At 40.5% G+C, this 19,456-nt stretch overlaps 1 protein-coding gene across 1 annotated transcript in view; it reads left to right on the forward strand.

Moving 5' to 3' along the window:
* The first annotated feature begins 14,278 nt into the window (after positions 1–14,278).
* vstm2a (V-set and transmembrane domain containing 2A) overlaps positions 14,279–19,456 on the forward strand; it is a 78,399-nt gene continuing 73,221 nt past the window's right edge. The window contains exons 1-2 of the mRNA XM_061064230.1: positions 14,279–14,777; positions 16,019–16,185. Coding sequence (XP_060920213.1) covers positions 14,699–14,777; positions 16,019–16,185 — 246 coding nt within the window. The 5' untranslated portion in view covers positions 14,279–14,698. The remainder of the gene's footprint in view (positions 14,778–16,018; positions 16,186–19,456) is intronic.

Consider the following 19,456-nt stretch of genomic DNA (forward strand, 5'->3'; position numbering starts at 1 on the left):
TTTGTCCTACTACATATGGCTATTTTCAATTTCACACTCACAATCACATATAGTACATTTAAAAAAAAAAAACCTGAACACAAAAAGAGTTGGTGTTCAAACCATAGACTGTATAAATCACCTTTGTCCTAGCAGAGGTCAAGACTTTAGTCCTTGGGCAGCTTGACAGATGTGTAATAGACTAGCTGCCCCCCTCTCAATCTTGGTTGAAGAGCTTTTCCTTCTCCATCTCCTTCACAATATTAACCAGATCCTAATAGTTCTTTGAGTCAACTACAGTACATGCTTCAAGAAAGTTCATATCAGTTTAGCTTGATCTGAGGATTGCAAAAAAAGAAAAAAGTATCAGTTTCATGTCATATACAGAAAATACAATTTCATATTAAGAACATGATCTTACTTGAATTTTCCCTCTCTTTACATTTTGGACCAAATTATTTTTTCTGACAATAATCTGTCCTCAACGCTCCCCTTCCCCTTTTTTTTTCTATTTGTAAGGCCAGGCAATTTTTTTTTAAAGAGCATATTTCAGCAACAATTCTTTTCAAAGGGCTTCGTACTTCGACTTTTTTAAAAGATGCTAAAGTGCAAGATTTTCAGCAACCCCACAGAGGTACAGAGCTCAGCTTCTGTTGAGGTACAGCAGCCAGCTTCTCTGGATCAAATATGCACCACAAATTGAACTGACATTTGAGCGGTAATTCACGAAAATGGAAGAAAATGTTTCAAAAGCAGTTAACACTGAATTCTGGTTTCACCTGAGAATCTGAGTCCCGTGTTTTTTTTCTGTTCTCATTCATTCCTCTAAAGCCTGGCTTACACTACAGGAGTTTTAAAATCCCACCCAATTTTGAATTTGGATAGCATCACTCACATAAGGAGATATCTTAAAAGATATTATTCTCCATGCAACTACTGCAAGATCTGAAAACCATGTCACATCACATACTAGAAGAAGATTTCCTTTATTGATCCCACAAGGGTAAATTAGATTTTGACACTCTGTTATTGAGACATGCTACACTCACATGGGCTGAAATACACATATGCACAAACAGGATTCTATGGAGAGATGTCAGAATGAGGGGGTTGCCCACAGCGGGCGCTCCTGAGCTGATGGGGGTTAGGTGCCTTGTTCAAGGGCACTCAGTATTGCTCAGTGATCTGGCACCTCTCCAGCTACCAGACCAAATTTGCTGATTCGCTCCGGTTCCAAACCCAAGTACTGACTGACAGACTGAGCTACTGCTGCCCTATTACAGGATTTTAGGTTATTGTGCCGGTCAGAGGAACACACCGCCTCACATGACGTCATGTAAACCATAGAGCCGGCGGTTAAATAATGCTTTGTGCAGAAAGGGAAAAAAAAACATTAGAAAAACAAAGTGAGGAAATGGCTAGGCCTTCAGAAAGAGCTGGAGGTAAGATTGTAACTGTCGTATGCATTAGAGTTGTCCGGCGCATCTGTGCAGGTTGCGTCTTGTCGCCGGTCTCCACTTCTGTCCTATTACTGTCCTCCCTTGTCTCTCGCGGTTATTGTAGTCACACATGACTTCCACCAGACTCTTTCATGATGAAATCGTCATGAAACACACACCCCACCCCAAGGAATTTGCAATTATCTGTAAACTTCTTTTTCTTTGAAAAACACTTTTGACTCCATGACACCTTCTCTTCTTCTGCTACAGTTCTCTATTATTTCATTAGGCACACACAGCGCTAAGACCTTGGGTTTACAGCATTAAGCTGTCAAAAATATAGTGGGCTTGCTGAAATCCACCACGGTGAGGCAGGTAATTAGCATTAACTCTGAAATTGTGTCGTGATTTGCATGCTGCTATTAATTACCTCATCACAAGCGATGACTGGGGGAAAACATAATGCCTGAATGTGTCCCTCTAACTTTGCTGAAGAGATTATTTATCATCACAGGTTGTAATTATACCTGCGGCTCGGCATATTCAAATGGATTTGCTGCAGAGCTGATAGCATACACTTTGATGAGATGTTTTCATTGATGTGTGACTGGCTTTGCATTATTTCTAGAAAGAGGCTTACAGGTTTTTCTTCATCACTGATAGTGTGTGCCTCAATCATTGTTGATAAGATCAACAACAGGGCAAGAGGGCTTTTTTTCACAATGTACTGATACCACACAAATGTCTCATTTGTCAAAGGTCAGGCTGTGTGGAAGAAGCTGAGAGCAATTCTTGTCTACAACCTTGCATTCAATCAAACAGGCCTCCCGGGTCATTAATGTGCAGCCCTATGACAGAAAGCAGGGTCTCCTTCTGTGTCCTGAGATTTGTTTCAACCTCAGTGCGGTTATTTATATTGGACAAATCACTAATTTGCCATCTGTGCAAAATGCATCAGGCCTTTGATTGGAATAAGAACAAAAGAAAACTCAAAAATACGTCAGAAAAGCAATAGAGAACACGAATGCACTGCGTTTAAGAAAAGGGCACAGGGAGCTGGCCTTCCAGTTTTGTTTACATTTAGTAATCACTTATTTTTAGTTTTTCATTAATACTACATTCTGATTGGCCACTGGATCTAAATCAACTTTGTTGACAAGTACATTTACAAAGAATTTGTCTTGAATTAGGAATTTGACTCGGTGTTTTTGGCACAAAAAAACTCCCAAAGAACATAGAAGGAGAATATAAAAGTAGAAAGCTATTGGGGCTGGAGGTTGTACTTTTATAGGAACATTTTAAATGTTGATAATCAGGCCTTGAATGTATCTATATTTGCCCATATAAGGGTACAGGGATTTATTGCTGACATACATGCTGGCTGGTGTGTATATACTGTACTGAGATTCTATTGGTTGAAACTGTGTTCTTCTTACTGGAGGGTTTTCTGAGACATTTAAAATTCTTGACCAAATTTAAAAATATATTTATAATATTTATTTATTAGGGGAAACCCCTTGAGATGTACCGTCTTGTTTTCCAGGGGGTCCCGACAGAAGACGATTCACAACATGACATGGAGATGAAAATTGACAACAGTTAAAAGACAAACAAACAAAAGAAAAGCAAGCTAAGATGCTCTGAGTCAATGTTGACAAAAACTGTCAAGCCTGATCATTCAAACCATTTTTCTTAGACATAGACGAAAACATACGGAGGTAAATGTGGAGCAGAAACATGTTGTGTGTCTTCCAACCAACATTTTGTTTTCACTTTGTCTTTGATTCTTATCCTGTCTGAGTTGTTTGTTTTAACCGTGCCTGCAGTAGAAACCTTAGCATATAAAGTGTTATCAGCAAAAGGCATGATGGTCCAAACTACAAAAAAGAAAAAGCACGACTGAAGCAAAAAAAACAGAGTTGTGCTTCAAACTTTGTGAAGAGCAGCAGGAGGAATCGAGTTGGGTAGCCAACAAAATATTGAACACAGCGGGACATGATATTTCAGGATTACAAACCACGTCTGAGGGCCCATGAATTTTTCATGCACAGTTCTTGGTCCTTTTATTCCAAAACACATTGCTCAGAGCACCCATGCATTGTTCCCTTGATGATGATGATGGCGATGATAATGATGACCTGCATGATCATTTAGCAGAGACTACTTTGCAGCTTAGCCATAGATCGGAGGCGACATTCTATGTGCAATAAAAGCCTCTTGTTGTTGAGGTCATTCCACTTTGCTCACATGCTGATTGCTGAAGTGATGCAGGCTGTTATTGTAAGCCTCAGGAAACATGCAGAGCAGGGATGTATTTAACAGAGAGGATGTGATTCCTATTCAAAGATTTAAATAATGTGTAACTTTGTTTTATCTAACCAAGAATTAAAGCTGCAATGACTCATCCGCAATTCGCAGATAGTTTGTGTGTGCTGCATTCTGTCAGCGCCTCGCACCACGGCGCCGTTCACTGCCACTCTAGTCAATGATTGTGTTACTGCAGCTCGTCTCCGGAGCGTGCTAGCAGCGCCACTCCACTCTGCTCCGTTTCAAATACACTGGGAGTCTATTTTCAAAGTAGCTTGATGCAAGCTATAGACAACCCAGACAGGAAGTCAGACAAGTATATGCACAGAGCACAGCATTTCAAAATAAAACACAATATACAGACTTTATATTTATATTTTCCATCACTTTATCAACATTGCATCAAAACATGCACCGAATGGGGGCGCTGGTGGCGCAGTGGACCTGTGGTTAGTGTGCGCACCCCATGTATGGAGGCTCTAGTCTTCCAAGCGGGCGGCCCAGTCTCGAATCCAGCCTGTGGCTCCTTTCCTGCATGTCATTCCCCACTCTCTCCAAAGCCCCCCAAAAAAATCTTAAATACCAAACAGGCACTGAATTCGCATCATTTTAAGTATTCCTGTTTTCATATCTGAGACTTTTGCTTTAGTTTTCAGCCGCTTTTACCACCACATGTGGAGATACCCAGAAAAGAAGCGGGGGTTATTTTGTGAGCAGAGCAATTAAACCGATGGACTCGTGATGCCTGCGGGCGCTGACTGTGTTTGTGCAAAATGCATCCAGGAGGACTGTCTCAGAAGCTTCTTTTTGAGTTCTTTTAGTAAAAAAAATAAAGGCATAAGTTTAAAAACTGCTAACCACTGAGTAATGTCAGGCTCTGATTTTCACTCCTGCACACCCAGCAGAAGAGAAAAACTGAACTCACTTTTAGCAGAGTTTGAGTTTAATGTTTTTGTTTTTTTAGGGTAGCGAGGCAGGTGGTAGGAATACAAAGTTCTGAAAAACCCTTGTGACTTAATTTGACATGTCTGATCTTACTCCTCTGTGGTATAGGGATCTTTTGTTGTCCAAACACTTTAAAATATACATCAATGCCTCATACAGTTCCACTCTAGATGGTATGTTCTTTCATTATCAGGAACAAAGAGACTGCAGTTTATTTTGACACATCCCCGCTTCCAGTCGACGACACTCTTCAGAGTGCAAGTGTCGCTTAATCCGCAGCTGAAAATAGTCCCAGAAGAAAGTTTCTTTTTAGATGTAAGTCAGCATTTTCAAAAGGAATGAGCCTCTTTATATGTAAACCCGATTTCATAGATTAAAAACAGTGTGTATCTGTAATCTGTTCTTTGTGTTCTTGCTTGACAGGTGTGGGTGACATTCGAGGAAACCACAGACTTGTCGTCCTTGTATGGTCTAGGGTTGCACATGAACTGATCAAAACCGACCAAATCACTCCAGCCTCAGAGGTGACATTTTAGCAGCCTGTGACCTCAAACATAAAAGAAAGAGTAATTCCCTTTGAAGCGGATTTCTAAAGTACAACTTTCCATCAAAAGTACATCGGCTTCAAACTCGGATTACAAACACAGACTCAGCTCGACTAGTTCTCTCTCTCCGTTCATCAGAGTTAAAAAAAAAAAAAAAACACTACAGGCTCATCTCAAACGCCTCTCATACTTCTCAAACAACAATTCAGACATCAGGCTACATCTGGAAAAAATATAAGACCAATAAACCCATCCACCATTATAATAATCATAATATTATGAGGAAGAATATGAACACAATTAAATAACTTTAAAAGAAAAACAACTAAGGTAATTTTAAATAAACACACACATGTGTCTGAAGGTCAAATCTGGAATATGAGTCCCACTGGTATAGACGACCTAATTTTTTTGGGGGGGTCTCCCAGAAAAACAAAAGGTTTCACTGTCTTCCAGCATGAAGATTTCCATTGCATTCAGTACAAAGTGCAGTTTCTGTGCAACTGTGTAGCTCTTTCTCGTACCTTCTGTTGCTGCTGTTGTTTCAGTTTGTAATCCTGTTAGGTACAGAATCTGTAGTTGAGCTCTCAGCCTATGGTAGCGTTGATAGGTGTGAAGTTCAGACCCACAGACTGTGACTCCCCAAGTCACTTGTCTTTAATTGAGTCTTTTCAACCAAATACAATGACATACTTCACATACATATAAAGTAGTGCTGCTAGCGTGGTCAGCATTTTTATGTATCACAGTGAGTTTTTATCTGCAGTGGATTTTGACTCAGACCAGGTTGCATGCAGTGGGTGATGGTGGCATCTCCATTTGCAGTTTAAGATAGATTACAGCATGATGAAAAAAAAAAAACCTCTCTAGGGGCATTGGGCAGCCTTGTGGTTATGTTGTGCATGTACAGAGATTTGTGCAACAAAAAGCTGGATCAGGACCATCGACACCTTGCCCATTGTCATTCCACACTCTCTCATTATTATCCTACTCTATTTATCTTAATAAAGGCAAATGAAACCAAACATGTATAAAAGGTCACATATGATACTATTCTTTTCAGTAAGTGTAAGAGCTCTCCAAAACATGTCTGTGAAGTTTCTTTTTCTAAATCCACTCTGATCCTACATTTGATCATGTCTATAAACCCCTCTATTTCAGCCCTGCTCAGAACAGGCTGTTTCTGTGTCTGTACCTTTAAATGTAAATGACCTGTGTCTGACCACGCCCCCTCCCTGGAAGGTGATGTGTCTTTGGCTTTCTTGCCTCTTAACATATTGTTTACAGTGAGGTGGCAGACTCAGAGGGCAGAACAAAACACCTAGCTGGGGGAGTGTCACCCACCTGGGGGAGGGGTTACTGCCCTTTGTGATGTCATGAAGGGAAAATCTCCAAACAGCTTGTTTGAGCACACATTTTCTGAAAAGTGGAGCAGGCTAAAGACTGAGAGGATGGACTCTTCTCATCATTGGGGGGTTTGTTGACGGACTAGGGTCACATATTATTGTTAGAAAAACATGACAAAGTGTATTTTGCATAATATGTGGCCTTTAAAATAAATCAACTCTTAGCATGTTTCTGGTAAATAGTGTGTACCAGTATTTAGAACACAGCCAACTTTTGAGAACCCGTTAACACAAACTTAACTAGTTGCCTATTAGCATGATAATTAGGCTAATTATTAGTCATTATTAAATTATTTTTAGGACCTTATTCTATGTGATCATATTTGATAGCTATTCGTAAGTAAGAGTTTTCCCTTTTTTTTTTTACTTGTAAATGGGGAAGATTGTGACCTTCATTTAAAGTGTTACAGAAAAAGGTATTAAAACGTGTGTCTTATATACCAAATTTTTCGTGACTTGTGTAAATCAGTGTACTTCTTGTGATGAAAGATACAACAGAAAACTCAAAGTACTACGGCCTTTTTCGAGTCTCTGATTACTGGAAATTCTCAAAATCCCCCCAAAAATACACCAACCAGAATTGACATTTTTAGACACTTCAAATCCATTATTACCCCTTTACCTTTTCTGAAGATTATTTCATTTTTAATATAGATGGAAATGGAAATAACAGGAGCAAAATGTACTGTTTCATACTGACATTACAACAGGAGACAGTGGTCATTGTACACCACTGCGCTGCTGTGAGGGCTTTGGTTTTATTTGAATATACTAGTTTCTTCCCAACACCAGATATCATGGCCATAAAACCTTGGAAAGCTAGATAACAAGAGATGAGACTGTTCAGTAGAAAGTATTATTGTGGCATTCACATTAATGAACATTACTGAATGCAAAGGCAATTAATTACTGCTTGCATCATCACCCTGGAAAAAGTGTTTAATTATTTTTTGATGCACTCTGTTGCACTCAGCGCGCCTCGTGGAGTGTGCTCAGGCTGACAAAATGGATGCTGGCAGGGAACCAGCTAAACTGGTTTCACCGTCTAATGGCTATTGTACTGGCAGGGCAGATGGTGTTTCTTGACAGTCGAGATGCACTGAGGTCGGCTGCGGCAGAGGTGACACCGCTTCATTGAAAAGGTTGTCTCCCCCTTCCGTCATCTCATCTTGAGTGCATACAGCAGCTGAACATATATTATATATATATAAGGCTGTAGATATGTGTTGTTTCTCAACATGAGGCTGCTACAAAAACAAACAAACCAGGAAAAAGCCCTCCAAACAAGACACATGCCAGATTTAATAGTCCTGACATCAGTAGTTCAGGTCCCCTGTACTTTCAGGAGGACATCAAATTAGGTAAATTATATGGCCTGCAATGTTTGCATTGCAAAGGTCATGATCTTATATCTATGTTCGTGCTGTAGAAAAATATCGGCCTATTTATTGGTATCAGATTTCTTTCTGATATCGATATCGGCCCCAAAGTCCCATATTGGTCGGGCCCTAGTATTGATTGATGGCCCCCTGGTGGCGGAATTAACATACTGTGCCTTTAAAAAAAAATACAAATTCTGTGAGTTGCATTTTTAATTCAGTCAAACATATTGAGCTTAAACAATACTGGAATAAACATTACACATACACATTGAAACAGTTATCTTTAGTGTTGCATTTAATCCACAAAAACAGAACACGTGGCCTCAATAACTGCTAGTGCAGCTTCCGCTCTGAATTAAAAGATTACACTTATTCTTGCCTTCAAAATGACAGTGAAGATAACATGAGATAATATAAATTCTGCAAAATTCACCTCTGATTACAGCAGCTTCAGACACATGAAATCTAAATTGGAACCTTCCAATCCCCAACTGTCAGTGGTTATTGATCTAACATGGTGTATATTCCGAGACATACTGTATATGTGATGTAATTACCATGAAACAGTGTTTTGTAGTCGACGACGGCTTTCTGGCAAAAAATGCATATTTCTTGCTTTGTGGCTACTTCAACATGAAAACAAAGCTAGTGTAAAGGAAAAACAAAAGATTGTGATTACAACAAGGAAACAGACATCAGCCACAGTTCCCAAGCCTTGTGTTTGAACTGAAACACAGTTGAACACAGCAGCTCGAGTGTGGTGTGTTATAGTTTGTTTGCTCATAACCCAGCACTCAGTCAATGCTTTAATCAAACAAGGAGGACATGCTGTATGAAAGCACTGGGATAACAATCACATTGTACTTGTGACGGGCGAGGAGATGCTCTCTCGTCTTCACAGCAGGGCATTCAGATTCGTATCTGTCAGTTATTTATCAGATCTTTCTTTGATGGTGAAATATTTTCATCTTGTAGCCTATGATCGCGTGCCATTCTTCCTGAGGACATTTAAAGCAATGACACAGTATGTACCAAGAACAGCAAAGACTGATTAAAATATTTTGTAGGAAACTCAGGCAATGTGTCTCTGTTGTTTTCTCTTTTTAAAAAAAAAAAGAAGTAGCTGCAGTAGCTTGGTCTGTAGGGACTTGGGTTGGCAACCGGGATGTCGCTGTGTGGACCAACGTATGGAAGTTGGTCTGGTGGCTGGAGAGGAGCCAGGTCACTTCCTGAGTACTGCCCTTGAGCAAGGCACTAAATCCCCAACAGCTCTGGCTGTCAGCACGCCCTGTGTAGCAGCCCCAGTCTGACATCCCTCCACTAATGCAGGTCCATAGGTCAAGTTTGTGCACGTGTGTATTTCCGGCCTATGTGTGTGAGAAGCATCCCCTCTGGATTCATAAATTCTGAAAAAAAATATTTTTGGGTTCAAAAGTTCAACCGAGTTAAAAGTGAGATGTATCAGCATTTCATTCCATTTGCTTTATGTTGTTCTTTTCAAGCAGTACAATGTAGAGGGATACTTTCTTGTCATTTTGGCATTCACAAAGAAGAAGGGGGGGGGGGGGAGAGACATGATGTAAATGAAACAATGCTGAAGTAGCGGAATAAGCTACAGAGTCCGTTATATGATGCTATAATGACTATATTTGCCTTTATATCAATGCTATGTGTATTTCAACAGGATGACAGCATCCAAAAAGAGAGAATATCCTGCTGCATTCTCACATCAGCTCACTCGGACTTGCTGTGGAAAAAATACTATGGGTCTGGAAGGAGAAACTCTGTGTGAAGGACGAGCAAAAAAAATGGCTGTTTGGATTCACACATACAGCTCCTCCGGCAAGTTTTTCAGGAGTTTTCTGCAAGTGTCAAAGCCCTATATAACGATTTACTCTCAGATGTTTGGCACTTTGGACATAAATGTCCAATCAAGAGTTCCCAAACGTTGCATTTTTGTAACCCCAAAAATAGTCAGAAACTGGACTTAGTCTAGGTTTAGGTGTAAATACATATTTTTCTGTGTCTCTTGCTTCATACAAACACCTGTTACCTGCTAGATTTTTAAAACACTTTAGGGTTCAGTAAAAAAAAAAAAAAATACTAGTTGTGAGTCATCTTCGTAGCGGTGTCCTCAACAGGTGCGAGTTAGCTTTTTTTCCTGCACACACGGTGCACCTGTGCAGAAGAAATGTGGGGCAATGATTAGAAGAGCCACTGTGTTTTTGTGTAACGGCTTCTACCGGCGACACCTCGCCTTCGGCGAACAGGTGCAAACACATCTCTGAGTCTGCTGCAGCGCAGATGGGAGGGAAAAAAAACACAGGTAAGACAGAGACATGCTGCTGCAAAAAAGAGCGTGTGAGTGTAGACTCCAGGAGAAGGTTCATCAGGATTACTGTCTCCAAACACTTCTGAGTTTTGGACTGTGGTGGTAGTACATTTACCTGCTGTTTGTATCTCCAATTTGATATTCCTTCACTCTTTAGAATAAACAGGAAACATAATATAGAAGTGAAAAAATGATACACAATGACGGTGAAATCAGATTAATACGGTGAAAAATAAATCATTCCAAGTTTATGATGACTAATCTCAGGCTGAAGTATCTGAAAGCATTTAAAATGTCTTGTTTCTGTGTGGGCGCCGGTAGCCTGGTGGTTGGTGCGCGCCCCGTGTGTGGGGGCTATAGCCCTCCAGGTGGGCGGCTCTGGTACTAATCTGACCTGTTGCTGGTTACCCACTCTCTCTTTCCACAATTTCTGGCTCTTTCTGCTGTCCTATCTCTAATTTAAAGGCCTTTTAAAAAAATAGTTTTCCCATGATTTCAGATTAGAAAAAGACGTATAATAATTGTATTGTCTATTTACCCTAAATTACAACACCAATCACAAAGCAGATCTCCAGGGTTTGATTTAGATTAAAAAAAATCATTCTGTAAAAAAAATATCACATCAGGGAGAACATCTACAGCCAGATGTGTCCGCCTCCAAGTCATTTAACGTCCTCTTTAAAGCATCCAATGAGAGCAGCTCGTTAAGTCTCTGCTCTTTTTGTAACTTGCTCAAAGTAAAGTGAGCAGCAAACTTCAACGCCTTTTTCCCCCCGGTTCTGCTCTGACTTTTGGAACAGACAGCCAGAAAAGGTCCTGGTATCGATGATTATAAGTATCTGCACTCTTCTCGGCTGATGAAGGTCAGAAAGTATGAAGGAAGTAGACCTGAGATAGACTTGTAGATAAGAACACGGCGATGTTAGAGTCTGCATGTGGACAAAGAATCCATCCGACAAACAGTGATGAGTTAGGGATTTAAAATGAGTGATGAACCTCAGCTGTTAGAGGCAGTAACTTTAAAGTACAGTTGCAGAAGTGATACGTGGCTGCTTTACTTGGTTTTGTTTTTCACACACCAGAAAATAAAGTTGACTACTAAACGCCCTAAAAAGCTAAGTGCTCCAATCAGCATTTTAACATGGCTGATAAAGTTTGTGTTTCCATCTGTGCTTTTCTTTCTTGTTAGAAGTGTCCAAGGCTGGGATTGTATTTTTATTTTTGCCTGAGTCTGTGTTTGTATGTCTTTACCTAGTGTTTATATATGTCTATATACACAAAGTTTGTACACACAACAGTAACAGAATGATCATTAATACAGTATACTATATTATTACCGTAAGCTGTATCTAGGGCACACCTACTAAGAGAAGGGTTTTTCTTTTTCTTTTTTCTTTTTTCTTTTACTATATTCCACATTCTAGATTAATAGTAGATATTAAAACAATAAAAATAAAGTGTTTCATTTTTGTTTTGGAAAGAAATGCATACATACAAAGGCCTTAACTTAACTATTTCTATTTCTAAAAGAAACACATGTCAAACATTTAAGCATTAGCCTTTAGATCAAAATGTCTTTAAGATAATAACATGCATTTCAATCATGTGTCAAGACATTTGACTGGTACCTGTATGTATTTCTACCTTGTACAGTGATCCTTAAAATAACTCTTTATTTTTCCTTTCTGCTTTATATTGTTTATAATTTTTTTTCCCTTCTGTATTCATTCATTTATCTTTTTCTCTATTTATTTATGTGATTGTTTTATCCTCTGACTCTCTCATTCATTCAACCATACAGTACAATCATTATACCCCACAGCAATGATTCCATACAGCACACATTGTTTATTAGAATCTGTCATTTGCCTTTCTTTTCTATTTATTTTTCTTCAGTAATATTTTTTTGTGTGTGTTTTCTTCATGTTTGTCATGAAGGTCACAATTTTGTTAACAATGAAAAACTATTTTTTTTTGCCTTAATTTGATAGGACAGCTGAAGAGAGACAGGACATGTTGGGAGGAGAGAGTGGGGCTGTGCTCGGATTCGAAACCCATGGCCGCTGAGATGAGGACTATACTCTCCAATCACTCTCCAACCAGCCCCCCCCCCCCCAAAGGGATTGCTTATTTTGTTGTCAGTCCAACCTGATTAAACCACATCAGTCAACTTCTGTTGAGAAAGAAGACTTTGAGTGTGTGTAAGTCTATAGTCTATATGTATAGCACCTTTAAGAACATACGGCACAAAGTGCTTCACAATAAAGTATTGAGCAGAGACATTACAAACAGACACTTACATAAAATCAAATATAGACAGATCAAACAAAGTCTGAACAGATGAGTCTTTAACTGCTTTTTGAAAGTGTCCACAGAGTTCCGGGGGAAGACAGTCCCAAAATGTGCAACCAAAAAAAATTGTGTGTGTGTGTGTGTGAGAGTCCAGTCTTTTAAAAAATCAACCTTGTGATCTTACTTATATAACATATATTAATTACTTCTACTGTTTCTTCTTCTTCTTTCTTGAAGGTTTCAGGGGGCTTTGAATAAATAATGCTGACTTCTTCTAAGAGGCTCCTTTCATTACAAGCGATCAAAAGTCCGTTTGGAAAAAGTGAGTGTTTTCAGCATCATGGAGAGCTGCTGCCGCTCTCTGTGCTTCTTCATTTCTTCTTTCATCACTTCTGAACAGCATCAGTTTGTTTTCACCGTTTGGCTGCAACGTCAATACTGAGTGACAGGAATCAAAGACAGCAACAAAACATGAGGCTTTTCTTGTTTGTCTTAGAATACTAAAAAAAGCAAACATGAATATGAATATTTTTAGGGGTGAAATGATCTGCTCAGAAATCTATAAAAACAATAAGTGATCTATAACCTATGATCCGCTCCTTGTTCAAATATAATCTCAGTCATAGAACAACTCATTTCTCCAATCAGGAAAAAATGTCATCGAAAAAATTTATAAAGAATGTAAAAAAAAATGTTTTCTAATGATAACACCTTTGAACTACTAATAGAAAGAAAGACTAAAAAAATCTAATGTTATTTTTAATGAAATAAATAAAAACAGATATGATCAAACCCTTCTTTTGTCAACTACAAAAGTGTCACTAATAATCATCACCCTTTACCCTAATAATAGAAAATACACAGAAATAAATGAGCTACTCGGTTTTACTGCAACCTCTGCAAAAGATCAGCAAAGAATCAACACGATGAGTAAATGTAAATTCACTTACAGAACATTTAAAGAACATGTTAGTGTTCATCTTAGATCCTTCAAATCATGAAGACTAAATTAGGCCTACTCAAAGTTAGGTATACGGGGTCGTCTGTCAGCTAGCCTGCAGCAGCAGGGACCTGGGCTCACTTTAATACCTCTGCGTCCTCACACGTCCCAAAAGGATGATCCCCGATTTGTCTCTGAATCAATCAAGAACAAATATTAAGAGTGGCACAATTTGTGCACATTGCAACTAAAGGGCGAAGTGTTCCCAGTCTGCCCAGGAGACTAATAATATAATACAGCAGGATGTCTCCCCTCCTAATGACTCAGGACATTCTGTGACTGCCCTTTTCTTGCCGGGTCGCTGGTCTACCCAAACCCCACCTCCCTCACCCCATTCCTGTTCGCACCCATGCTACAATATTGTTTTATAGCCTCTTAAACTGGCTGTCGGAATGTCACCAGACTGTTTAAAAGACTCACGAGTTTGACACGCCCACTTTAAATACGCACACTTATTCATACTATATGGTTAGAGCGGGAGTTTTACATCGTGATTTAAGCATTGATTGTAAGGCCTGTGTGAAGTCATTAAAAAAGTAGTCCACCATAAACTAACTACAAGTGAACTACGCACCATTCAGCTCATTTTAACATTTTTTGAAAACAAAATCATCTCATGAGGATGCCGTTATTTGCGGTTGACGCCAAAGTGTGCGTCGCGTCTTTTGAAACAAGCGGTCAAGGTGACAGTGAGGGGCCGGGTGAGGACTAGATTTGCAGAGGTGTGGAGCGCGTGGATGCCACAGTGATCCACTAGACTGACGTCTCTCCGGTAGCGCAGACGAACACCGCAGCAGCCCGGTTATTCTACAGACTTCAGTTCAGCCAAGCAGTCGACGGTCTCTCTCCTGCGCAGAGAAACACAGAGAGCGGAATAAAAAAAAAAAAAAAAAGAACTTCAGCAACGACAAGCTGTAGTTTTGCAGCATGATCCACCTTCCGCAATCTCCGTTTCAACGCACGAGCCCAGCAACTGTTTGATTTTGCTGGTGTGAAGCCTTTTTTTTTGGGAAAGATTCGTCTTTTTTCCTCCTCCGGCTGATGTAAAAGAATCAACCTCTCTATATTGGAATGATGTGGACCTCTCATGATACTGTTGGATTTGTTTTCTTAGCCGGATTTTGTGTGCAATTCGGATTCTCCTTTGAAGGTAGGGATCACAAACATCTATACATATATTTTTTTTTTAAATCGTAACTAGTCTATTTCAGTGATCGTGTCGGGCTTGCTGCCCTGCGCGGTGGAAGGAAGCAGCTCAGTAGAAGAAAGTGTTAAAAGTGCGCAGCCTTTCTGGAAATGGAAAGGAGGAAATACTTCAAGAAAGATGTATAGAAATAAGCCAGTGAGGTAAAAATCAAGCTTATGATGCTCGATAAAGAAAGATGTGTGATATTTATTACCCCCTGATGAAGAAAAAAAATGCAACTGGTGATTGTTTGAAATCAAGTCATTTTCCATTGCGTGGAAGACACAGGACGGATTTTATCGCGTCTTCTCCACAGCAAGCAGATAGACAATCAGTTAAACTCGTGTTAGAGATGAATGAAACGCGAGCGAGCAGCCCGCGATTTCAGCACCACGGACAGTTGCGGCTTCCGCTGAATGCGGCTGTCCGTGGTCCTGAGAGCGACGTGCGGATCCTGTGTGCCATGCTTCATCACAACGAGATCACCACTTTCAACCCGCGTCTATGCTCTTCTTCCTACTTATAGCTGCAATCCCCAATGGACGCGAACAAATCTTTAAATAGTCTATATGCTCGGTTATAGTTTCTTATGCAGGGTTGCACTGGTGGTTTGGCATTAAAGTTTGCACGCACGGATATCCACACTCTTTTTTTTTTGTTATCGTCGCCACCAGTCTCCCCTTTAGGCTATATTCCCTTTTTTAGCCTCCCCGTGGCCAAACTCATTTATTATTTCTCGTGGTTTTCCCCCGTGTGTGCTTTCTGTTTCTGCATTTGACTAATTTTTAGTCAGTAGAATTTATTTGGTATATTACCGTGGTCGCAAAGAGCACAACAGGACACGAAAAATACATTAAGGTAAAAGGTGAACAACTCCCATGAAACCCCAAGTTGCTCGTAACGGAATATCTGACTTATCATACTAATGTTGCGACTGTGCCTTATGTAAATTCCCGATGAAGACGCGTCAGTGTGTGACAGGAGAGGGGGGAGCCCCCGCCATCTCCTTCAATTAAAACAAGAACGCACCTTTATCAAGCGCCTGCTTTCAACAACCCAGCTGCTATGACCGCGCAGCCGCCACAAGCACGCCATTTAAGTGATTAATACATGTCTTTGCGTGCAGAAATCAGGCAACTGTCACCACCATATACCCCCCTTTCATTTCGTCCCTTGCTTCCCCCCTTTCCTTCTCTCATCTGCAGGTCGCTTCACGGATCTGCCCTCCAACATGACGGTTAAAGAGGGACAAAACATAGAAATGGCGTGCGCGTTCCAGAGCGGAACCGCGTCAGTGTATTTGGAGATCCAGTGGTGGTTCGTGAAAGCGCCGGAACCCACTGACAGCGAGGAAGACGTGGATGCCGAAGAGGTACAATGAATCTCTTCTTCTCCTCCTCCTCCTCCTCCTCCCCCCCCCCCCCCCCCCCTCCCACACACACACACACACACACACACACACCAAGAGCTGTGTGCGTTATGTTTAAGCACATGCACTGGGACATGGGGGAAAAAAATGGGGGAAAAAAAGGCTAACCAACAGGTATGCGCGCTTTTACGCACAAGCTGTTCCTCTTGCCCGTGTCAAGCTTGTGCAACAGTTCTCGACATAGTGCCATGCACTTGTGGTAAACTTTTTCTTGACGTGTTTCAATATACGAGGGTCAATATGCAGCGACCTTCAAACACCTCAAACTGCTTCTTGAGTGGGCAGTTGCTTTTCATCGTATTCATCTATTCCCCTCCTCTAACTTGTATCCCCTTCCACATTTATTCCCTCAAATGAATGGACAACACTTGACGATATTTTTCCACTCAGAGGCAGACCCATTTCATGAAACATTTTTGAAGGCTGATAATCTTCATTGATTACCCAATTATTTGGATTGCCAAATTCTGTTATTTCTCTCATATTTGCTTTAGTTTTCCTTCCTCCCCTCAAACAGTTAAAATAGTTCCTAATACACTGAGCTGGCAGCAGCCCCATCAAGGGGGAACAAAAATAAGGGACTAGTCTTGGGTCAAAAAAAAGAACTCATTGTGGATATTAATTACATAAAAAATGAAGTAAATGAGCCTGACTATTGATGAATGGATAGAGCTGAAGTATATTCTTGTGCAGTGCCTCATTAAACAGTACGTCGGAAGCGTGTTGGCATTTTGTTATGTATCGCTCTTCCATTACGTTTGCCTATGACAGCTTCCCTCACCCCAAATAATGATTGGCTTCTTAGCGGATGAGCGCGTCGCCGTGTGTTTACCTCATTGAAATGGATAGAAAATGACGTGCTTACATATTCTATGGCAGGTAGCTGCATGTGAAGATTTGGACTCGGATTCGGTGTATTGTCATAACAGACATCAAACGGTGCTCTTTCTATTTCTGTGACAAAGAGGAAGGGAGATGTGTGTGTGACAGGGGGTGGCTGGATATCCATGTGGCTTTAATTATTGTTCCATTGTTGCCGGGCTCTCATAGTGGCGTCGGCCAGGCTTTGATGTGGGTTTGATCCCATGTGACTCTTTGGATGTTGGGGCTGAAGTGGCCTATTGATGCAGACATCACATTGTTAGCCACATTTCTTATCAGGGAGGGCTGTTTGAAATGAAAGCCGCTGTGTGTGTGTGTGTGTGTGTGTGTGTGTGTGTGTGTGTGTGTGTGTGTGTGTGTGTGTGTGTGTGTGTGTGTGTGTGTGTGTGTGTGTGTGTGTGTTTGTCCTGCAGTGTTGCGGTTTGAATGGGAACAGAGTCAAGGCTGTGTGAGAGAGATGCTTGCTTGGGAAGCAGCTGGTCTCCTGAAAATTCAGAGGAAATGAGCTCCATGTCTTAGGATGCAAATATGTATGCAAATATGAGCGGCATGCATGAGAAGTGAAAAGAGTTGTTGGATCTTTGAAAAGGGGGTGGCATGAAAAGAGGAACGCAGAGGAAACAGACAGCGCTTTCACACTGAAATAGTGCAGCAGAAGGTACAGGGTATGCGTCAGGTGGAGAGGTTGGTGGATACTTTATGTTCAACTCTTAAAGACCCAGGATCTGTTCTCAACTTTACAACGACCCAGGATCAGTCCCCAACTTTAAAAAAGCAACAAAAATATGTAACAGCAGCTAGAAACATTCTTATTCAACCTTTGTGTTATGTGAAGATTTTATTTAAAGGGTTTACAGTTGTGCAAAAAACAATAACAGCAACACAAAAATAAACCTTCATATTTGTTGATGCTGTATCAACACCTCATAAAAAAAATAATCATAAATAATAGAGGCGAGATTAAGGACATCTACCCCCCCCCCCCCCCCCCCCACTTCACTTAACATCCTATGGGTTTTTTGTCTTTTCTTTCAGCTCCCTATTGAATCGAGTAGAAATCGGCCATCACTATAAAAAAAACGACCTTGTTGACAGTGACAAAATAGATACACCCATTACATTAATGCTGAGCAGTCTACTCAGTTTTTCTTTCCAAAAAGTTCACCTCCATATACACTATTGATCTCACAAGCGGGCTTGAAAACACTTCAAAAGACCCAGTAGATGAGACATTGATCCCATGTATGTATAGAAGCGTTTAAAATGAAAAAGCTTGCAGGGTGCAATTCACTTCTGCACATCTACAGGTGAAACCAGCAAGCTGGAAAGGTTATTTTCACAGATTTTTGATTGGTGTTTACAGTAGCCATTAGCCATGAACATGTACATATTTAAACATGCACACAGTGACAAACCAAACATGTGAGAAACGTTGGAGAGACAGAAAGCGTTTCATATGATGCAACATTTGATGAGTGCGGTATCGCTGACATTTTGTGTTGGTTATCCATGAAAAAATAGAAACCTTACAGTACCATTAAGCATCGCGACGATGTATAGCACAAAAGTGTAAGTCAGCACATGCCAGATGTCATAGTAACTTTAAAATCCTATGTCATTAAATAGTAATGAGCATTTTTAGTATAATTTTTTTCCCCCAGCTCTAAACTTTTAAGCTTTCGGTAACGAACCTTTTGGTTTCATGTCGATTTTGGCGTCGCCTCTGGACAAAGCGTTCCTGATTTTGGAAATCAGTATGAGGAGATTTGGACATGACTTGTGAAAAAGGAGCCGCAGGTTTCACTTGAACCAGGGCCACACACTTGGAGGATGATGGCCTCCAAACATGCAGTGCTGCCTTACCGCTCGTCCATCAGCGGCCTCTTCGTCGTTACATATGAGAATAAAAGGTACTCTTAGAGGCACGCTGTCAATTCCCTCATGTTACACTTTCCCAGTGGCAGCATTTAAAGGCTTTAAAAATATGTAGCAATGAAGGGTCTTCTCAATCACGGTGTTTGCTTTTGAAGGTCATATTGAGCATCCGTATATTCTTAAGCCTGTTTCATAACGAGCTAAGAAGTCCTAACAGGAGCTTTAAAATTCACCACGAATTCAACATCTCATACTGTAACACCAAAAGATCTTTGATGGAAACGTGTTTGGGATGAAGCCTAGACCTGTAGATCTATGGACTCCTGACAGGGAGCGTTACCTGTAACATGAAGGACAAACTGATGGTGGCTCGAGCTGAGAAAATGTCTATCTCAATTACTGGCTGTTTTAATATCTTCTAACTTACAGTTGAGGTCAAAAAGTCAGACATTATTTT

This window comes from Labrus mixtus, chromosome 19 (assembly GCF_963584025.1).
Source record: "Labrus mixtus chromosome 19, fLabMix1.1, whole genome shotgun sequence".
NCBI classification, from domain to species: domain Eukaryota; kingdom Metazoa; phylum Chordata; class Actinopteri; order Labriformes; family Labridae; genus Labrus; species Labrus mixtus.